Source organism: Cyanistes caeruleus, chromosome 7 (genome assembly GCF_971803275.1).
Source record: "Cyanistes caeruleus chromosome 7, bCyaCae1.hap1.1, whole genome shotgun sequence".
In the NCBI taxonomy this organism is placed as follows: domain Eukaryota; kingdom Metazoa; phylum Chordata; class Aves; order Passeriformes; family Paridae; genus Cyanistes; species Cyanistes caeruleus.
Window position 1 is genome coordinate 2487842 of NC_141707.1, and position 21829 is coordinate 2509670.

A 21829-nucleotide genomic window follows, 5' to 3' on the forward strand; every position below is an offset into this window, starting at 1 on the left:
CTTTTCCCTCTTCCCCCTCACGTTTACCGTTAAATAAAAATCCATACTTTTGGCGTTGACATATGGTGTCGTTTACACCTTGTTTCGAGCAGAGGCATCTCTGTAATAATTTTTAATAGTCGGATATTAACAACCACGCGTGTCAGTGCTGAGTGTAACCTTGCCTGTGAGCCCCACAATGCCACAGGGCAGTTTGGGGGTGCTACTGTCGCTGCAGTGAGTGCCTGCAGTAGCTGGGACAGTGACAACAGGAGTGTCACACACCCAGCGCCCAGACCAGGCTTTTCCCAGCACTTGCTCAGTCAGGGAGGAAATCGAGAGACATGGTTTCGGCAAACAAACATCGGCACCACACAAAGCAAATCGCCTTTTTTTAATACATAGCCAAACACAGGGGTGAGGCTCCGGGACAGCTCTTTTCTCCTCAGCACCTTCTGGCTGCCACCAGCAGCACAAAGAAATCACGGAGCGGAAAATGAGATGCTGCCACCAGAACAGACTTTATCTGCACAGCCAAGAGGTACAGAGAGATCAGACACCAGTGACAGAGCACAGGGGGGTCTGGCAGGGCCCCAAGCAGCAGTGCCCCCACCCCAAGGCCCATCTCTTGCAGCAGTGGGAGGCCCTGGCATGCCCCAGCACTTTCCCACAGGTGCCAGAACAGCAGAGGCTGGTGAGCAGAGTCCGTTCTGCTGCTTTTTGGATCCAGATCACAGCCAGTCAACTCCTTGCCCCATCCTAGGTGCTCCTCGAAGCCACCTCAGTGGTCCAGCACATTTCAGCATTGCTGTGCTGCCAGGTTGCAGACAGGAGCTTGCCCTTTCCCAGGCTTCATCAGCTGAGGCAAAGCTGGGCGTGAAGGAAGAGACCCATGGAGATGAGGCCACTCCACACCAGGGCATGTGGGCTTGCTGCTGGTCCTGTGCTAATTAAATTGCTGATTTAATTTGCTTGCTAAATGCTTAACACTGGTGTACAGGCAGATGTGATACTCAGGGTGATGGGTGCATGAGGGGAAGGTGTGAATGTCCCTAAGCACTCTGATCTCTCTGGCCCAATACTGCAAGCCAGTGTGGTCTCAAATCATTCTCTCCCTCCCCAGTCATTGCTTTTTTTTGTGGGTTTTCCTGATGGATCTGCAAGACTTTGCTCGGTGGTGGGGAAAAAACAATTCATTCACATCTGAGGTTACATAAAAAGGAAGAGAATTCAACCAAGTGGTTGTGCTGGGCTGCAGGACAATGGTTTGAGGAGCACCAAGTGGGTCTGACATGGAGAGGAGTGGTTATTGCATCCCTCCCTGCCTTTCCTTCTCACTGCTTTGGCAGAACCATGGGGGAACCCTCACTGTTCCTCAGTCCCATGGCACTGTGGAGCAGAGGAGAGGAAGGCCATTGACAAACCCAAGGGGAGCTTGGCTGCACCTTCCCCACCCCAGAAATTTCACAAAGGCCTGGTACCCATCTCTCCCAAATTCCCCTGGAAAGCTGCTGGAGAGACCAAATCCCCGAGGTGCCTCCACTCCCACTGAGACCCTTCAATGCTGCTGAGCTCTTTGAAGTGCTTGGTAACACCTTTCTGAAAGGATTTGGGCGGTCTCTGGAGGAGATGGAGAACACATGAGGAAAAGAGGCTCAGGCAGGCAGAGATGATGCAGGGGACCAAACAGCAACAAGACAAGGGTGATCCAACACAGGAGATGAGGAAACCACACTGTTCTGTTGAGAAACAGCATTCGGTGCTACCTGCCTGTGAGGGACCAGTTCCATCTGGAAGAGGCTACCCCAAGTACGTGGACGTGCCAGCAAGCAATGTCCTTTCCTGGACCCCAAGAACCTGTAAGCCTCCCCAGTGGCACAGCTGCATCTCCCTGAAAGACTTCACATGGAACAAAAAGTCCAAACCGCTTCATCCTAGACTGCTTGACAGCATTGGAAGACAAAATCCTGGGAAACCAGGGAGCACCACTGGCAGGTATGAGAAGAGCTCACAGCTGTTGGTGGCTTTCCAAGACAGGGCTCCTGGTTCACAGTGAGCTCCAAACCAGGCTGCCCACAAAAGATGGTGTGGCTGCATCCCTGGCAGACCCTCCGTAGGAGCCAGGTGCCCTTCAGCTCCTAGAGCTCTTGCACTTCACCTTGAGCTGGATCTCACAGGCATGGGGGGCTGCCCAGCTTGGAAGGGAACTGAGGGGCAGCCAGGGCCCTGCCCAGCACACAGGGGTGCTCCTGCAACCTTCACAGGGAGAGCTGCTGAGCACCTCGAAACTGAGCCCGGTGAGGAGCAGGGTGCTCCAAGGTGGTTCTCAGTGGGACGAGGCAAAGCACCCAGCTGCTGGGGAAAGGACACTTTAGCAGCATCCCTCAGGAAGCTGCTCTCATGCCTAAAAAGGCTGTTTCCATACTGGCACTCAGGCAGCACAACGCAGTCCATCTGGTGGGCACTGGGATCTGTGCTGGAGCCCAGCAGGAGCCTGCTGGGATGCACTGGCCCTTCCCCGTGGCTCCTCTGAGAAGCTGCCCCAGCCTGCGGGAGCCACAGCTGCGAGAACCACTTGTCCTCTTGGAGCACTGCCTGCTCCCCTTCCCAGGAAAAGCTGGGCTCTACATGGGCTGCCAGGGGCTGTTTGGGGAAGCTGCCATGCCCTGGCAACTGCCTGACTCCTAAGGGTGCAGGGAGAGCAGCCTCCACATCACAGAGCTTCCCATCCCTGCGGAACAGGGACTCTTTCGAGCCCTGGGCAGAGCAAGGAACAGACTGGGACAGGGGTGGCAACCACAGCCCAGCCCCCGGGGGGCTCTCAGGGCTGCCAGCTGGCAGAGTTTGGGATTCCACGTGTGCTCCTGCAGCTTCCAGCTGTTTTGGAGCTCTGGCCAGCCAAGCCTCCCATGGGCAACTGGCTGGGTTTGCCTGGAGGGGGACATTGTGCCACAGAGTCACCAACTTGTTTGAGTGCAATGGGGGTGGGCAGCTTGAGCCCACCAGCTGGCACCCAGGCTGGCTCTGAGCAGTAGGAACAGTGCCACCAACAGCAGCAGAGGGGGTAGCTTCTGCCTGGAATGCTTGGCTTGCCAGCTGAAGTGCTGCAGAGGATTTGCTGCCAGAGACAGGGATGCCCAGCACCATCCCTGCCACCGGCCCGGCTGGGTTAAATGGGCCCTGCTGCTCTGGCTGGGCAGAGCTGCCCTCAGAGGTAACGGAGGCTACAGAGCCCACAGCCCCCTGGCCTCCCCGTGTGCCCGCTGCCCAGGGCTGTCCTGGGGCTGGCAACACCGAACCAGCTGCCCAGCAGCGCTGGAAGTGAGCCACAGCACTGTTTTCTTCATGGCAGGGTGGGAAGTCCAGGTTCTTCCCAGCAGCCTCCCTGAGGAGCATCTGCTCCACACAGGATGTCACCTTGGTGCCCGGCCTCTGGAGCCCCTGAGCTGGCAGCTCCTCCTCTGCCTCCAGGCTGAGCAGAGCCTCCTCCCACTGCTGCAGCTCTGTGCTGTCCACGCCGAGGCTCTGGCAGATGTTTCCATCCACCTCACTCTTCTCAAAGAGGGTTTCGATGACCACCAGGAGGGAGTTGCTGTCCTCCTTGGCACCGCTGACGTGCTCATTCTGGCTCAGCCCATCAGGCTCAGGGATGAAGCCTGGCAGGGAGAACTGAGGCACATTATCAGCATTGGAATTGTATATGGATGCATCCTGCTTCAACATGGCCCCAAGGAGAGAGCTGGGGTCTACCAAGTGCTGCTCTGAGTTGGAGCTTGCTTGCACCTGCAACTCTGCCTTGGTTTGGAACGAGTCCAAGAACCCAGGAAGGTCATTCCCATACAAGACTGCTTCCCCCGTGGCAAAGCTGAAAGGCAGCTGCACGTTTCTCTTCCGGAGATGTTCCTCCCCTTCTTCATTCCTTTGGTGCAGAGAGAAAAGGGGATGGAAGCAGCATGAGCAGTTCCTCCAGGCCAGGCAAAACCACCCTTCTGACAGCAAGGGGGGAACTCACAGCCCTGCCCCTGGCTTTTCTAGAGGAAAAGGAGACTGGATTGGGCCAGCTACAAGAAGGCTCTGGGGAGCCCACGGGGAGATCTGCATGGCTCAGGAAAGGGCTGCTGCTCCCAGGCAGCATGTCCACAACCACCTCCTCAGAGCCGCTTCAATCACACTGCAGGAGGACAAACGCTGCAAAGCTCCAACCCCACCGATCCTTTCCTCCACCCTCACGGCCTCTGCATGCCTCGGGCATGCCCCCCACGCCCAGAGCAGCTAAAGGGGGCCAGCAATACTCACGACAGGGCTCGCTGGCGGGCGATGATGCAGTCAGGCCTGTCCCCTTTGTACACCAGCCGCGCATTGGCCTGCACCCACAGCCAGCTGCCCCTCTTGGTCAGCAGCCGGAACACCGTCAGCCCGCTCTCCCCCGTCTTCATCACTGAGGCAGGGACACAAGAGAAGTGCCACCGACAGAGCTCCCCAGCAGAGCCAGACAAATGACATGTGCAAGATGCCATGGGGTTGAGCATCACCTTGTGGCCGTGCTATGGGGGCAGGAGATGCAGGATGCTGTCTCTCCGCCAGCTCCCTGAGCTCATCCAGGAGGAAGAGCCTTTATCACAGCTACTCCAGCCCCGGGACAGACAGCACCAAGGAGCAATAGTACAGCAAGGCACCTTGAGGGTGCTCACAAACACCCTCCCAACAGCCCCCCAGCACTTACTTTTCACGTGGTGCTCTGCGCAGTGCATCATGTCAGCTGCATGCACAAACTGGTACCCGGAACCCCTCCTGCACAGCTCCACCTCCGTGTATCCCAGGACAACCTTGCCCCTGGAAACAGCACAGGAATGCAGTGACACCAGGGATGCACTCCCCATAGCTGCACCCCACAGGCTGGACTCCCACTTTGGGTGCTGCAGTGCCCTGCCCTGGGCTGAGCTGCATCCCCTGTTTCACAAACCATGGCAGACAAGTGCCAGTGCCCTGTTAACCTGCTCCCCGTGTTACTGGGGGCCTGCAGCAGAGGGACAAAAGCATCAGGCCATGGGAGCTGGGTCAGGTGTTCCTTGTCCCCACCAGGTCTAGTTTTCTGTCCAGAACCAGGGATTTTGTCATGGGGAAAGTGAGAGATGCCTTACCGGGAATCACAGGCCATGGGAGTGAAGTCCAGCTTGTGCTTTGTCTGAAAGATCAGCGTCTTGGTCCGGAGCTCCAGGATGGAGAGAGGCTGGAGGAGTGTGGCGATGGCAAAGAGAGCAACTGGGGACTTGTCTGCTGCTGACTTTTGCTGCCCAAGAAGGAACTTCAGGCGCCCATGCAAATTCAAGGCCTTACAGGGATTAGAAAACGTGGGTGTGAAGCAAACAAGGTGGTGGGAACTGGCTGTGCTCTCATCCCTGTGGGACACAAGTGGCTCTGGGGGAACACCTTGTGGGCACAGGGGGAGCAGAGGGGTGTCCCAGCATTACCAGGAATCCCGAGGAGTTATCCAGCAGGCAGCGGAAGCGGCAGGTGAAGTTCCTCTCCACAAAGGATTGCTTCTCAGCATGGAGGTGCTGGGGGCGGGATGTGATACTGCATCCAGCCAGCAGCGGCTGCTCAGAGGGAAAGGCTGGAAAAGCAAAGAGAAAAGGAAGCTTTCCAAGCTGTGCTGCACACCCTGAGCTCATGGCTCAGAGCTGCTCAAGTGAAACCCTGCAGGGACCACCCTGGCACTCACTGTCAGCAGCGTGCAGTGGGGTCCTGTGCAGCTGGTGACGGAAGGTGGCCCTGTCGTCCGCGTGGATTAGCTCATACACACTCTGGTAGATGAGATCTGACTGGAATGACACAAGAGAATAGTGCCTGCTCCTGGACAGCTTGGCAGAGGTGTCAGGAGGAGGACACAGAAGGTTTCCCTTCCTGGGCACTAGAAGCGCAGGGATTGAGAGTAAAGAACAGGCCAACTCCAGTTCCTTCCCCTGCCACAGGAGCTGCTGCCCTTTGGGAAGCTTTGCTCCCCATCCACACCTCCTTCCTACACCAGGACTGCATGTATCTGTTTCCAGCCAGGAAAACACAGTACTCACCTGGTGGAAGCCCAGGTAGTCCTGCACAGTAGGGGAGATGTAGAAAATGTAACCATCTCCAGTCACGGCGATGACAAATCCATTGAGTGCCTGAAAGCAAAAGTTCTGTTCAAAGTTACTCTCCCCAGCTTCAATCCAGCTGCTGAATGCTGAAATCCCCCAGGTGTTTCTTTAGCATCCAGGGACAAGAAGGGACCTTCTTCCCACAAAGAAGGACAGCATCTGGTAACCATGCAAGACTCAGTTCTGTGGAGTATTTTGTACCCAGCACGATGGACCAACTTCTTTCTCCAAACCCCCATGGAGCCCCCTCTCACTGCAGGGCAGCACCTGCATCAGGAGGGACCAGCTGAAGAGAGGTTTCATGGAGGACCTGCAGCTGGTTTCCTTCTCTCCAGCTGGGAATAGCTACACTCTCCTGGGGCTCTGCTTTGGACACGATGATCCTTGTGGGTCCCTTCCAGCTCTGGATATTCTATGATTCTGGTGACAATTTCAGGCTGATTTCCCCCAAAAGCAAAGCACTGCATTAGATAGTAACTCATGCCCCCTGCTCTTGACAGTGATATGCTTATTAGGGAATAGGAGAGAAATTAGGGAAAGAACACCCTAAATGGAAACCCAGCACACAGATCCAGCTTGCTGGGGGACCAGTTCCTTCACTTGGTGTGCTGCAGCCCCCTGAGGGACACTGAATCAGGGCTTTCTGCAAATCAGTCTGTGCTCAAAATGATCTTTGTGGGGAGGGGAAAAAAGCGACCAGAAAGCTCAGTGGAGGGATTTCTGTCACAGTAACACCTCATAAGCTCTCCAGATGCCTTCAATCACCTCAGTCTGCCAATGCTCAGGTGGCTCAACAAATTGCCATCATATGGTTCGAGTCCAGAGCCCTTGGGAGCGGCTAAGGAGCAGCTCCATGCTGGGGCAGCCTGGAGCTCCCTCCTGGTATCCAGCTGCTCCTCCATGACTGTCACACTCACACACAGCTGGTGCCATGGGGGACCCTGTGTGGTCCAGGATTCACTGCCAAAAGTCACACTGAGCTCCCAGGAGTTATTGCCTCGCCAAAATCTCACATGGAGGCTCCTGCTGGGGATCTGCTCACACTGCCTGATGCCTGGAAGGCTCTGCAGGAGCAGGGCTGAAGTGACCAAAGTCAGGTTCAAGGAGAGCCAAGCATCCATCTGCTGGTCTTTGGAGAGGTGGGAGAAGAGAACTGAAGCCCCAATAACCTAATAACTCAATAACCTAAGACCATGGAGAAAGCTTCTAAAACTAAGTGGAGAAACTGAGAATATGAACGTGTATGATGGAGGGAATTATATTAAGTCACTGGGTGAGAAAGTTAGAGTTTGGAGTTTTAGCTATATTAGTAAATTAAGTACAAGATGGAGGATTTAGGGGAGTGTTTCCTTCTTCTTTTCTCTACAAGAGAGCTGGAGAGGGCAAGGAGAGACAGGACAGGGGGAGCTTCCCACTGCCAGATGGCAGTGAGAGATGGGGTATTGGGAAGAAATCCTTCCCTGGGAGGGTGGGCAGGCACTGGCACAGGGTGCCCAGAAAAGCTGTGGCTGCCCCTGGATCCCTGGAAGTGTCCAAGGCCAGGCTGGACAGGGCTTGGAGCAGCTTGGGACACTGGAAGGTGTCCCTGCCTTTGGCAGCTCATCACAAGATGAGCTTTAAGGTCCCTTCCTACCCAAACCATTCTGGGTCTGTGAGAACCCAGGCACAGGAGATGCCAAGTTCACGGAATGATTGAAGGTCTGGCACAGGCTCGCCCTGCAGACCCAGTGAACAGCATGTTCCTCAGCAGGTGTGCCCAGCAGTCAGCCTTTCCATGCCAGACCCTTCTGGCTCACAGTTACAGATGGCAGCCCAAACCAGCAGCACTATGGGAGGGATTGACCAGCTCCTTGTGCTCCCAGCTTCACTGTCACCTGTTTCATGCCACACATCTGACCTTTCTACAAAGCAAAGCTCTCATTTCCCACTGGTTTTGTCCACTACCATTTTTCCAACATCCAACTCCTTTTCTCCCCCACAATCTACAAACTGAACCTGGGCTTTTCTCATCCAATCCCATCCCAGACAGGCTGTGAACTCATCCCTACGGAGCTCATGCAGTGCCCCAGGCAGGGCAAGGAGTTCCTGGGGGATGTTTTGTGCCACAGCTCTCAACATTCCCCTCTTAGCCTTTGCTAAAGATAATGAACCAAGCCAGCACCTTGGGAACTACTCAGGGATCAATCCTTACGCCACCATATGACATCCCTGAACCTCTTGGTTGGGATGCAGCTTGTGTCTGTGAGATGTAAGGGACAGCAAATTGCACTGGGATGAGAGGGAATGGTGTGAACAGGATCTGGACTGGTCCCAGCCAGGTCACACAGTGAGTGTCACAGGCCAGCAGTGTCAGTGGTGTCTGTCCCCAGGAACTCAGTGCCTGCAGGAATCACAGTGAAGCAGCTCTGGGCAAGGCAGGGTCTCCTCTTGCTCCACAAGAAGGGACCACAAGCTGCAGAGCTGCTTGGAGAGACCCCAAATGACCAAGCTACATCACCATACCTGGAGCAGCAGCTCCCCCTCAGGAAACAGCTCCCTGTCACTCTGTGGCTCTGTCCTTCTGTCCCCTCCTGGGGCACTGGGCTGATCCATGCAGTTGCTGACCTTTGGAGATGCAGCTGCAATGAGAAGGCAAGAAATCAGTGTGGAAGACAGTAGGAACTGGCACAGAGCCCACTTGCCCGAGGCTTCCTCCAAAAGATTCTTTCCCCTTCTTGATCCCCTTTCTGGGAAACCTCGTTCTTGCCAGAGTGGGAGGCAGAGAAGCAAAGGACAGAGTGGGGTTGAGTGCTCCTGGGCTGCCAAGGCTGGGAAACACCACCTGCTGGAGTCAGAGGCACAAAAAATATCCCTTTATCTGTGCTGACAGGCTCAGACACTCTAAAGAACACTGAGTTTAACCTAAGACCATGGAGAAAGTTTCTAAACTAAGAGAAACTAAGAAAACTAAGTGGAGAAACTGAGAATATGAATGTGTATGTTAGATAGAATTATATTAAGTCACTGAGTGAGAAAGAGTTTGGAGTTTTAGCTATTTTAGTAAATGAAGTACAAGATGGAGGACTTAAGGGAGTGGCCCTTTCTCCTTCTTCTTGGGTTCTTGGGTAATATTAGGTGACTGGATGGAAGAATCCACTTTGCAGGACACAGGTGTTTGGCTGCTGGGTTATAAATAAAAATAAGTTTCTTGGCATTTCATTATTGGGTGAATTGACACCTAAGAGACCTTGGAGAGATACCTCATCCCTCCTTTTTGTAGCTTGTTAGCCTTGTGTACATAGCTCCTCACTGTCTGTAAAGATGTAATATAGATAAGGAAGAATAAACAACTGAGCCCAAACATGAAAACAGTCTCTCTCTCATTAATCTTGGTCCAGAGGAAAAGAACTGAGTTATCAGTGTCACACCCTGACAACCACCCAACACAGCCAGGAGGCTTCTGGTTAGAGCCTGGCAGAACTGGAGTTGGCTTCCAGCCAACCCACTGGGCTGCTCTGTCTGCACTGCTGCCCTTCAGGGTTGGAGAAAGACACAGGCAAAGCTTCCCAAAGCACCTGAGATGCCATCAAAGCACCCGAGATGCCATCAAAGCACCCATACTTGTTTTCTCCCTTCCACCTTTGGCTGCTTGGAAGCAGACCAGGAGCTGGTTACTGTGGCACTCCCAGTGACACCTGAGTGACTCCTCTTGGCTCCCAGGACCTGCTGCCGTGAGCTCCCCAGGCAGATTCAGGAGCTGCCTCATGCCTCAGCACTGCATGCCTTGAAGGCAACATCCCAGGGTGCAGCCAGCATGAAACCTCCTGCTGACCCACTCATGGGACCTCAAGCTCCATGGGACTCGCACAGAACCGGTTGTTCAGGGAACAGGAATGAGGACAGAAGCTCCCAGGGATATCCCCAGCATGGTCCTTTATCTGCTGATTATCACTGAAAAAACTCAATCCAAGCTCAGCTGCCAGCAAAAGGATGATTTTTCAAGGCATGTTTTAGTGCCAGCTCAACAAAAACAAAACAAAATCACAGAAAAGCTCAAAGCAGCTGCCATGTGGGAGCCACCCCACCTCTGCCACCATCTCCAGCTCCTGCAGCTCCCAGAGGTCCAACAGAGCTCACATGTCCTGTGTAATTCACATCCCAGAGAGCACTGCCTGCCCCATCTCAGCCCTGCGTGTCAGATAGTGCTGGATCCAAAGGGGAAAGATCCTCTGAATGCTGGAAATGAGGAAGAACCTCAAACCATCCTACGTCTGACCATACATTTAATTTGCTCCATGGCATAAGCTCTCACTTCACTACTGAAATGATTTAAAGGTTTGTTTGGTTTCTTCCTTGGTAACACCAAGTTCAAAGCCAAAACAATTTGGACTCTAAAGAAGTTTCATGTGCAAGTGCTGATCTGCTCTGCAGCAAACCACCAACATGCAAAAGCATTTTCCCTGATGGACTGCCATGTTTGAATTCAAAACAAATTTGGAGTCAAAATGTCCCTGGGATCTATTTACATCTGGAGCCTGAATGCCAACAAGCACCCACCCACAGAGGTCAGCAGCCAGGGCATGGATACAGTAGGGTAGGGTTATTAGCTGCAGGTCTTGCATAAAGTGACACAAATAGCAGTGGAGAGGGTGCTCTGGAGCAGGGTCAGTCTCCATCTCCACAGAGCTGGGATAAGTCTTCCAACCCTAAACCTTCAGCACTCCTTGGACATCCTCAGGCAGCATCTCTACCTTCCCCATCAGCCACAGCTTCTGCTCTTTCCCATCCTGTGCTCTCAGACCAGCCTGCTCAGGGGATGTGAGACCTCTGGGGAAGGTTGGGAAGGATGAGATTCAACAGGGAAACACCAAGCAAAAAGCCTCTTCACGTGACTGGCATGTGATTCCCATGGAAAAGCATCCCATCTGGACCACATGGCTTCAATTCACACTTCATGGAGCATAATAGTTTCAAAATGAAACATCAATTCTCATTTAAAATTTGATTTCTTTTGAAGGCCTGGCTCCTCTCTAAAGTATTGAAATGAAGCAGGCTGGCAGGGTTTTTCAAAAAGAAACAAGTTCTTCCAAAACAAAGCTCCAAAAGGGCACAGAACTTCTTGAGAGCATGCACATCTTGAGAGCATCTGGTCTCCAGCTCTCTCCCAGTGTCCACCAGCAGCATCTGCAGGGAAAGCTGAGGAGAGCTGCTGTGGCTTTCAGCATCCAGCAGGAAATACCGATCTTGTGCTTTCCAGCAAAATTTCTTCACCTCTCCCACTGATCTTAGCAATTAAGCTCCCACCAAAGGTGCTTACTTTCCCTTCTCTCAAACACAGAGCAGTCAATTTCTGCACAGCTAAGCTCAAAAATCCTCCAGAATCTGTTGCCCATGTGACACGCTTGACCTGGGGAGAAGGTCTGGAGCATGGAGGGAGGGGAGGAAACTCAAAGAAGTGCTGTCCAAAGTCCTGGTGGTGTGGAGCAGCTGGTGCTCACATCCAGCTCAGTCCTCAGCATCCACAGCCAGGTGCCATGGTGTTCCTGTGGCTCTCCTCCTCCAAACTGAACTCAAACTGAGTCTCTGAACTCATCCTCACTCAAACTGCCAAGAACCATTGGGATTGGGAGCAATCCCCAGAGAAACCCAAGCACTTCCATGCCCATGCAACCACCAGGGATAAAGAGGCTATTCCCAGTCACTTTTTGACTTGGAAAGGAAAACCCAACATTTTAATCCTACCCCAGGCTATTTACAACATGGGGAATCTCATGGGAGGGAGGGATCACTCCTGAAAATGTTGCTTGAGACAAAATGGGGAGATGCCACCCTCTGGAATCCCACCTGGAGCCATGGATCCCTCAGCATGCTGAAGCCAGGTCTCCAAGGGGCTGATGGCTAAGATGGGCTGGAAACACTGGCTGGCAGGAGGAAAGGAGCCCCACTGGCTGCCAGGCAGGACAAAGCAGGTGAGGACCTGTATTAAAAGCTGGCTAATTCATCCCATTTAACTCTAATGGAGCAGTTGAGAGCCCCACACAGAGCAGCTGAGACCACAAATTAATGGGATTAAAGGAAACAGGTCCAATGTGTATCCAAGCTGTAATATACCCACAATAGAAGTAACTGGGTAAAAGGACGGTGCACTTTTGCTGTTTGTGCCCAGTTTTTCCAACCTCCTGCAGTGCATCTTGGACAATTAATGGGAATTAACATGTGGATGTGGTGCTTAGGGACATGGGTTAGTGGTGGGCTTGGCAGTGCTGGGTTAATGGTTGGACCTGATGATCGTAGAGGTCTTTTCCAAGCTTAATGATTCAATAATTCTGTGAAAAGAAGACCATGGCAAAAGCCACTGCTCCAGCAAATGCCAGGAAGTCCCAGGCATTTGCTGGAGCAGTGTGATGATCACTCACATTTTCAAAGTGCTGGGACAGAGGCTGTGTGTAATTTTTAAGACAGGAGGGGGAAATCCAGCTCTGTCCTGAACCCCAAGACCAGCCAGAAGATGCCAGACCACATATTGGGGGTTAGATGTCCTTCCTTTAGTTCTGGCTCACCTGTGAAATTTTTACCTATTATTTGTGGGGAAAACCTGACTGCTGGTACTTGGTGGGTGCTTGAGAAACGCAGAGTTCAGCTGGGCCCAGGGGGGAAGGGGGCAGGAAAAGGGGAGGGCGGGGGCAGTTTTGGCAGGTATCTTTGGCTTGAGAGAAGGACATTTTGCTGGGAGCTGTTGTGGGACAGAGAAGGGAATTCACCATCACCCAGACGGAGCTGCTGCTTCTTCTTCCCTCTTCATTGGTGGCCTCACACACCCTGTCCTGCCGGGATGTGTGGCAGTGCCAGGCACCGCCGTGGAGCTGCTGATCCACCTCATCCACCAGCCCAGGATCTCAGCTCATCCCTGCTGTTCCACCTCAGCCACCAGCCCAGGATCTCAGCTCATCCCTGCTGTTCCACCTCAGCCACCAGCCCAGGATCTCAGCTCATCCCTGCTGATCCACCTCAGCCACCGGCCCAGGATCTCAGCTCATCCCTGCTGTTCCACCTCAGCCACCAGCCCAGGATCTCAGCTCATCCCTGCTGTTCCACCTCAGCCACCAGCCCAGGATCTCAGCTCATCCCTGCTGTTCCAGCTGAGTGATCCTCGGAGCCCTGCAGGAGCACCGGTGTCCTTCTGATTGGGAATGGCGATAAAGAACGACACTGACTCTCTAGGGAGTCACAACAGGAGAATCTCTCTAGTTTATTGCTCTAGGCTTGTCTTATAGACAGATATGTGGAAAAGTACAGAGAAGAAACTCTTATTGGTTAGTAAAGTGCTACATCACCATCATTGGTCAGGGGCACACTACCCCCCTGACTCTCTCCTGCAAGGAAAACAAGAGGACAGACAAACAGCACCTGGCAGTTGTTTTCTGTCTCTGAGGATTGTTTTGAAATCCTCCTATGAAGTTCTCAGGCTAGCTTCTCAGGCAGGACTGAGAGGCCATGGGCCTGCAGTTTCTGCAGCTTCCTGCAGCCTGTTCCAAAGCTAGCATCCATACACCGGGACTGCCCGAGGGGTTTGTGAAAATAAAGCGTCTCCTCCTTCCTGTCTCAGCCTAGAAGGCTGTCACGGGGCCCCTTGTTCTGTTTTCTTGTTAATGCTGTAGTTATTGTTGTTTGTTTGCCTGGTTATACTAGTAAAGAACTGTTATTCCTATCCCCAGATCTCTGCCTGAGAGTCCCTTGATTTCAAAATTATAATAATTCAGAGGGAAGGGGTCTACATTTTCATCCCAAGGGAGGCTCCTGCCCTCCCTAGCAGACACTTGTCTTCCAAAACCGAGACACAGGATCAGCAGTTTCCAGCATCAATGAATCGGGATGTACCCCACACATCCCCAAAAGCATCTCCCTATGGGCTGGCTTTCTTGCCTCTGCAAGGAGGCTCCTAAGCCCTGCGATGGAGGAAAAACTTCCAGCAGGAGAAAGAAGGAAAAAGGAGCAAAGTCATCTAATCTCTTCACTTTTTTTCCCAACACATTCCTAAAGAAAAACATGGCAACTCAGCCATGGAAGCTAAAACACACCCCTTGCCTCTGGCACGGATTTGGCACTGAAAATAAAAAGTCCTTGGTAACAACCCCAGAGCCAGTGCTGCCCTCACAGACTGGGTTACACTGAGGGGAGTTGACAAGCTTCATCCATAGCAAACACTTCTCTTTGAACAGGCTCCAGAGGTGCCTGGCATCCAAAAACCAGGAGCTCCCAGCTCTTCCAGCAACACCAAGCCATGCACAACTGTTTTCCTCTTGGATCCAATCCCAAACCCAGTCAAATCAGCATCAACCTCTGCCTCAGCTGTTTAACAAAGGCACGGTGCCATGCAGAGCAGGCTTGTGCCATCCAAGTGAAACAGACAAATGCCAAACTTACAGATTATGAACTACTAGGAAAAGTCATTTTGTGTTTTCTGAGGAGCACTGAAATGCCCTGGGGAGTGCTGGCATCCCCAAGACAACACCAGCCTCTCAAACCTGCTGCTGCAAATCTCCATCCCACACATCCCTGCAGGATCTCACCCAGGGACAGATTTGAGTTTGACTCCTTTCATTGTTTCAGTTCCTTTAGGCCCAGACCCCTGCAGCTCTGGCCCATGGTAACAACAAACAACAAGGAGATGAATAAAAAAGCTAATTTAGTGTTGGCTACAGTGAGATTACCCAGGGAGACCTGCTGCCAGCTGCCTTGCAGCAGAGAACTGGGGAGGGAACCACTGAAACCAGCACCAGAGGTGGGAAAGGACCTGGTGAGACCTCCTAAGCTCAGCCCCTGCTCCAGCCAGGTCAGCTGGATGGGGAGGTAGCCCACTCTTCACTGTTTGCTAGGAGCTGTTAGATATCTCAAGCTTTGCCAGACTCCAGAGTGTGGTCTCATACCACAGCATGGTTTTCTGTGGGTTTTGAAAGAGATTGGGTTAGGTTGGATGTTGGGAAGGCTGTGAGGGTGGTGAGGTCTTGGCACAGATTACCAGAGCAGCTGTGGGTGCCCCTGGATCCCTGGAAGAGTTCCAGGCCAGACTGGATGGGGCTTGGAGCACCCTGGGATAGTGGGAGCTGTCCCTGCCCATGGCAGGGTGTGGCACTGGATGAACTTCCAAACCAAACCAAACCAAACCAGTCTGGGACTCTGTGATCCTCTCACAGATCTCCCTGCCTGGTGTCCTAGGAAGAAGGCGTGGCAGCACATTCCCTAATCAGTCTCTCCACCTCAGCGAGCATTTTAAGCCCCATTTTATTGCTCCCCCTTAGCAGAGCCACTATGCAGCCCCAACATCTGCTTCCTTTGTTACAGGAACAGTAGGAAACGAACCCCAGCACAGCTCTCCAGCTAGCTGGAGGTTTTCTGAGCCACTCAGCACTCAAATCCACCCAAGCTTTTGTGAGATCTCCCTCTTTACACCAAGTGAGGCTCCTGTCACACCGCAGAGAGCCCTGAGCATCGTGGCAGTCGGCAACACAGACACAAGCTTTTCTCCTTGGCACTTGCTCTCAGGGACAGGGATCAGCAAAGTCACTCCAGATTTGTCTGGGAGACTGTCAGACATAGGCCAAAGTAGCAACCACTGCAAATTGGTTTGCAGACAGAGCTCAGCACAAGTCTGGCAGTGAGGTTCAGCCACTGTTTACCCAAGTGACAAAACCTTTCAAGTGCCTTTAAGGCAGGCTGGGATAGCGCCAGAGCTGTCACCGCTACCCAGCATCGCTCACAGGTTGTGCCCAATGGGCAAAGCTTGGGGAGACCAAGCTCTGAGCCCCCTGATTTTGCTCAAGGAAGACTGAGATCCCAGGCAGCAGAGAGCTGTGCAACACCTGCGGCGTTTTCCCCAGGGCACAGAGGAGTTACAGGTGTGCACACCATGAATCAGCCCATGGAGGTGCAGAGGGAGCTCTGAGAACTCCCTTCTCTAGGCCTGAAGCTTGGCATTTCCAGCAAACTACTAATTAGCCTGGTTTCTCATTAAAGCACAGAGAAGAACATTTAAAAGCAAAGCAGATTCCAAGGATGATGAAGTGAGTCACTACCCTGCAATGAAAGCCAGGATCCCACGCAGATGACAAGTCCTTTTCCTCGTATCCACTGTGGAAGCAGTGATACCAGCACCCACACCCACTGTGGTTGTCCTCTGCTCTGTCCCACCCCAAACCCTGATGCCTGGCTTCCTACACCTCATTAAACAGGTCTGTTCCCAAGCCAGAGGCACACAGTACCCACACCTCAGAAATGCCAGAGAAGATGGAGAAGGCTGGAAGCCTCTTTTCAGGTTTCTCCTGGTGTTAGAAGCCAGACAAGCTGCAGACAGCGCTGGGAAGCTCCACTCTGGGGCTGGAGAGACACAGCACAGGGAGAAAAGGAGCCTCAGGGCACCACCCTGAGCCCACTGTGCAATTGGTCTCTCAATTGCCTGGAGATAAGGCAATTATCGCTCTCTCAAAACATCCATCTCCCTCCTGTCTGGAGACAAGGCTGGGCTTGGGCTGCAGATGGGGAGTGGGTAGGGATGCTCACCAGGTGATGCCACATTCTCCTGCAGCAGGAGAGGAGCCTGCAGGAAGCACAGGACAGCAAACCTGAGGCAGAAAGCAGAGCACAAGGGGTACCACTGTGTCCCCCCAAAATGCCCAGCAGGACACACCAGCAGCAGGCTGTTGTGACCTGCAGCTGGCACGGGTCATCAGGCACACCCGAGAGCCAGGCTGACCCTGCTGAATCTGGGACGATCTGAAGTCAAACAAGATGAACTTCAGGGCAGAGCAAGGGGAAGGAGCTGGAAATCACAGGCAAGCGGACAGATGGGAATAATTGGCCTGGAAGAACAGGGCTCCGCAACCCCTGCAATGGCAAATGCTTTCCCAGAGCAGCTCTCATGCTGGGAAGCACACTCTGAGCACATCCAGAGGGAACCAGCTCCTGCTCAGAGGCACAGGTCCCATCTGGAGAGTCTGGCACAGGAGTCTGCTCCTGGAGCCCAGCATCCCAGCTGGAGAGGGCCCTGGGAGAGCCCAGAGGAGTGGGCATGAGGAAAAAGCCAAGGGAGCCAAGTTTATCCAGTCTGCGGCAGGGAGAAGACAATAAGAGCCTCTAAATAGAAAAAGCTGCTGCTGCCTTCCTGCCCCAGTGCTCTGCCTTCCCCAGTGCCCATCACCCATTCCATCAGGCCCGAGCCACTGGAGAGGGAACATGTCCCTATCCACACATGTGATGACTCCCCCCAGCCAGGCTCCACATATAACCATATATAATGTTATAATTTATTCAATGTACAGTAACTGTAATAATAATAACAAAGGGTTGAAGAAGAATAGGGAGGGAGGAAGAAGGAACTATATATATAAATATAAGAATACCAAATATGGAATAAGGAAATACAGAATATGAAATACAATAAAAGGGAACATGCAATATATTATATTATGAACATTCAATTATTTAACTAATTTAATTTTAAGTTGCCATTCCAGTTAGATGAGGGCAATGTTGCTGTTCAGTGGTACACAAGAGGTGGGTGTTTTACCCACCTCTGTCTCTTCTCCGCACGGTGGTGGGAATGTGACACAGGAGAGGTTCTGGACATAAAGGATGGCTGCTAATGAGATGGACAAACTTTGCAGGAGGTCTCAGCTGCTGGCAATGCCTCCAAGCTGCTCCCTCCATCCATGGTGACATTTTCCTGCCAGTATGGACATCCAAGGTCCTGCTCCCACAACTCACCGTCATGTACCCTTCAGGAAACACAACTTCCCATCCCAAAGTCTGGGGTGGGACATGAGCTGTGCAGGGGGGATTGATCCCAGGGGCTTTTCCCCACTCCCAGCAGGGACACTCACCCATCAGGTAGCTCTTCACCTTCAGGTAGCCCACGGCCAGCCGGAGGATGGAGAGTTTATCCAGCCTGGAGCACACATCCTCGGGGAAGGGCAGCAGCCCTGTCAGCTTGTTTAGCTCCTGGTTCAGCCGGTCCCGGTGCCGCTTGGAGGGGTTGGACTTCACACCCTCGGGAGGGGGTGGTTTGGGGCTGGAAGAGGCAGAGGAGAGATTAATCAAACTGGGATTGTCCAACAGGCTCTTTCCAAACCCAGCACTAACTTTGGTGCAGCCACAAGAGTGAAATGGTTAAGATTTTTCCACACACACCCTGCTCCTCTTAGAAATCACAGAATCACGGACTGGTTTGAGTTGGAAGAGATCTTAAAGCCCATCCCACTCCACCCCCTGCCATTCCAGGGACACTCTCAACTATCCCAGGCTGCTGCAAGCCCTGTCCACCCTGGCCTTGGACACTTCCAGGGATGGGGCAGTCATGGGGCAGAATGAGATGAGCTTTAGGGTTCCCTCCTACCCAAACCCTTCTGGGATTCTATGACTCAAACAAAGGGATATCTCAAAGGGTGGTTTAGGGCACTGCACTTTGAAAAAAGCTGTCTTTAAAAAAAAAAAAAAAAAAATTGATGAAAAAGTTTTGTTTTCTTCCAATATTGTGATTTCTGACTTTCAGATGGGCATTTCCAAATTAAACCAGCATTTGATGCCAAACTTGGGCCCTGGGGGCAACCCTCAACCTGCAGAAGGAACGGCATCCAGGAGAGCAGCCTGAAGCCTACACCAGGTCCCATCGCTGTGAGCTGCAGTTATTTTAGCCAAAATCCCAGCACAGCAGTAAAAGCTCTGTTAGTAACTTTAATGAGACTTAGATGTCACCCTGTGTCCTTCATTTTTTAATGCCAATCTGAATTTTGTAGCTCAAAGACAAACCCCTCAATCCCCCCCAAGCTCTGTATCTCACTCGGCTGCATCCCCTAAGATGCATCTCGTTTGGTTTGATGTAATTTGTCTAACCACAAACTCCCTCTCTGCAGGCATCCTCACTTCAAGAAGGAGCTTTGGATAACAGGATTTGCCAGCATTTACCAGCAATTTAAGCTCTCTCCTCTACAACCCCTCTCCAATCTCATCTGGCAGGGCTGCTCGCATGTGTGATGTGAGAGGAAATGAGCATTAAATGAAATGCACTGAGGTGCCTCAGCTCAGAGAGAGAGACTGAGAGGTCTTTTAAGGCTGAGTGGAAAATTGCAGCATTTCCCCAGGAAATCTCAAGCCTGCTGGGTTGTAAGAGCAGCATCAGGAGGGATATTCCCTCTCACAGGGAGGCTGGCACAGCCCAGCTCCAAACTAGTCCATGCAAGTGGGGTAAAACACGCTGGCACCAGGGCTCTTAGAAAGTCTAAACACTTCTGAAATCACTGTCACACACCAGGAAGGAGAAAAATGAAAATAGTTTTCCTTTGATTAAAAAAAAAAAAAAAAAAAAAAGGTGAAGAAAATTTGTCTCAGATTCCTCAGGTATCCTTTAAAGTCTTCTGGCCACTCACCATCCAAATCCAGCCCCAAACAGCCAGGAAGAAGAGAAGATGAGATTGGAGATGAGCATGGCAGTGTGTAAAACACTGAGGTGTAACAGAATCACTGGGACAGCTTGGCCAAACACTGAAAATCCTCTGGCTGAGGCACACAGGGTAACACAACCAACAGCAAGTCACCCCAAGGCCCAAGGAGAACACCCCAACACCTTTGCTCCTGCACATCCCAGCAGCAGCACATTCCATGGCCAGCCTTAAGAGGGGGGATACCAGTGAGGAAAATACCTCATGGAAACAGTGAAGCTTGCTCTAGACATTTAAAAGCTGTTTAAATTCCCTTCCCTTTGACCCCATGGTTATGAAGCACACCGTGCCACGGGGGTCACAGTGAAGCTGGTGGCCCCTGTGCCGAGAGAAAGCTCAGCTGCCAGCGGGGCAAAGGCTGTGGTGCTGCTGGGGTTTGTTTTTCCCCAGCTGCTCTTTGAACAGTAACCCAATAGGAAGTGTATCCCCTCTGCAAGCTGGCAAGTACCAAGGGAGATTATTCCCGACCGTGGATTTTGCCTAAGCTGATCTATTGTCTCCTAATTCTTATTAATTGTTGTGGGTTTGTGGGTTTTTTTGTTTTGTTTTTTTTAGCCCTGAGCAAACCGCAGAGGAGCTAGAGATGCCACTCAGCCCATCCTCCCTGTCCCCTCCGGCCGGCCGCACATCCCACTGCCACCAGCCCTGCTCCAAGATCCGACCCATCACAGGGAAAAAGAACCTCTTCCTATTCCCATTCCCAAGGCTTACCTTGCAGAACAAGGGCATGAGGTCCCTTCTGCGCTCCAAAGACACACTTTCTCCTGAGCCACACAAATCCAGCCCGAACCCTCAGGCTGGACCGCCGGAGGGCTGGAATCGCCACTCCGAGATGAGCAGGAGACAGGTTTGTGGCAAAACAGCCATCCTTCGTGTTCCACAGCAGGACTCCCAAATGAATTCCCGAGAGAGGCTCAGGGTCACCGCACCACAGGTTTAAAGCATTGCTGCTCCCTCCCGGGCTTGGACTCAGCTCATCCCCGGCCCCCCTCCACAGCCTCCCATTAATATATATCCACCTTCAGCTCCTACACACCTGGAAAAGCTGAGCTCAATCGGGCTGGGGGGACCTGGGAGTGGGGGAAGGCGCGAGGGAGGCAGGAAACACCGGGAACACACCGAGGAGGACGTTATGCAACAGCTACGGAGCAGCGTGATAATTAATAATTAAGGAGCCGAGATGTTTTGCTAATTACTAATTGCTACATGTGCGATTTAGGCGGGCACCAAACCACAGCGCAGTCCGCAAATCACTGCTGAGCAGCTCAAACTCTTCGGCGAGCTTCCTCAGCGGGATGCAGTACGAGCATCTTTAGGATTCCTGCTCTCCCCGCAGCTGCCAGAGCCGACACAGCGTTATCTCCAATGAGCCCTGGCTAGAGGCGAGTAAGGGAGCCCGCCGCTCCCTTCCGCTCGCCCAGCGCTCGCACCACAGCGGCTCCGGGCACTTAGGACCGGACCCCGCTGCCCGCTCCCACGCACGGGGGTGGCCAGGGGGAGCCTCCTCGCCGCACTCACCTCTTGGGCACCGGCTTCTTCCTCTTCCTGCCGGCGTACATCCCCGGGCAGCAGCCGTGCCCTCCGCAGCGGCCGCGGCTGCGGCGCCGCGCCCGGGGCGGGGCTCTGGGGCAGCGGCCACGCCCTCGGCAGCGGCCACGCCCTCGGCTGCGCACCACGCCCTCGGCAGCGGCCACGCCCTCGGCTGCGCACCACGCCCTCGGCAGCGGCCACGCCCTCGGCTGCGCACCACGCCCTCGGCAGCGGCCACGCCCTCGGCAGCGGCCACGCCCTCGGCAGCGGCCACGCCCTCGGCTGCCCGCCACGCCCTCGGCTGCGCACCACGCCCGGGGTACACCAAATCCTAGGAAACATCGTGCACCTGGGCCACAATCCTCAGGGGACGCTAAATCCTGGAAAACACCGTGTTCGTGAGCCGCTCTTCCTAGGAGCTACTAAATGCTGGGAAGCACCATGACTACAGACCACCGTCCTATGTACAGGTGACACTGAATCCTGGGAAGCACCATGGCTACAGACCACCGTCCTATGTACAGGTGACACTGAATCCTGGGAAGCACCATGGCTACAGACCACCGTCCTATGTACAGGTGACACTGAATCCTGGGAAGCAGCGTATCTGTGGGCCACCAGCCTCGGGGAACATCGGCTTGTGGGAAACACAATGTCTGTGGGCCACTGTGCGCACGGGACTCGGAATCCTGGCAGACACCGTGTCCGTGGGCCACC

General features: G+C 53.2%; 1 protein-coding gene across 1 annotated transcript; it reads right to left on the reverse strand.

Annotated features, from left to right (window-relative positions):
• Positions 1 to 2071: 2071 nt before the first annotated feature.
• On the reverse strand, positions 2072 to 21206 carry LOC111931833 (uncharacterized). Its single transcript, XM_023930537.2, is given in 11 exon segments — positions 2072 to 2160; positions 2163 to 3898; positions 4276 to 4417; positions 4703 to 4812; positions 5121 to 5311; positions 5451 to 5593; positions 5702 to 5801; positions 6051 to 6155; positions 8616 to 8731; positions 17969 to 18156; positions 21101 to 21206. Coding segments are annotated over 11 exon segments (2922 nt in total). The 5' UTR covers positions 21142 to 21206; the 3' UTR covers positions 2072 to 2110.
• Between the last annotated feature and the right edge of the window lie 623 nt (positions 21207 to 21829).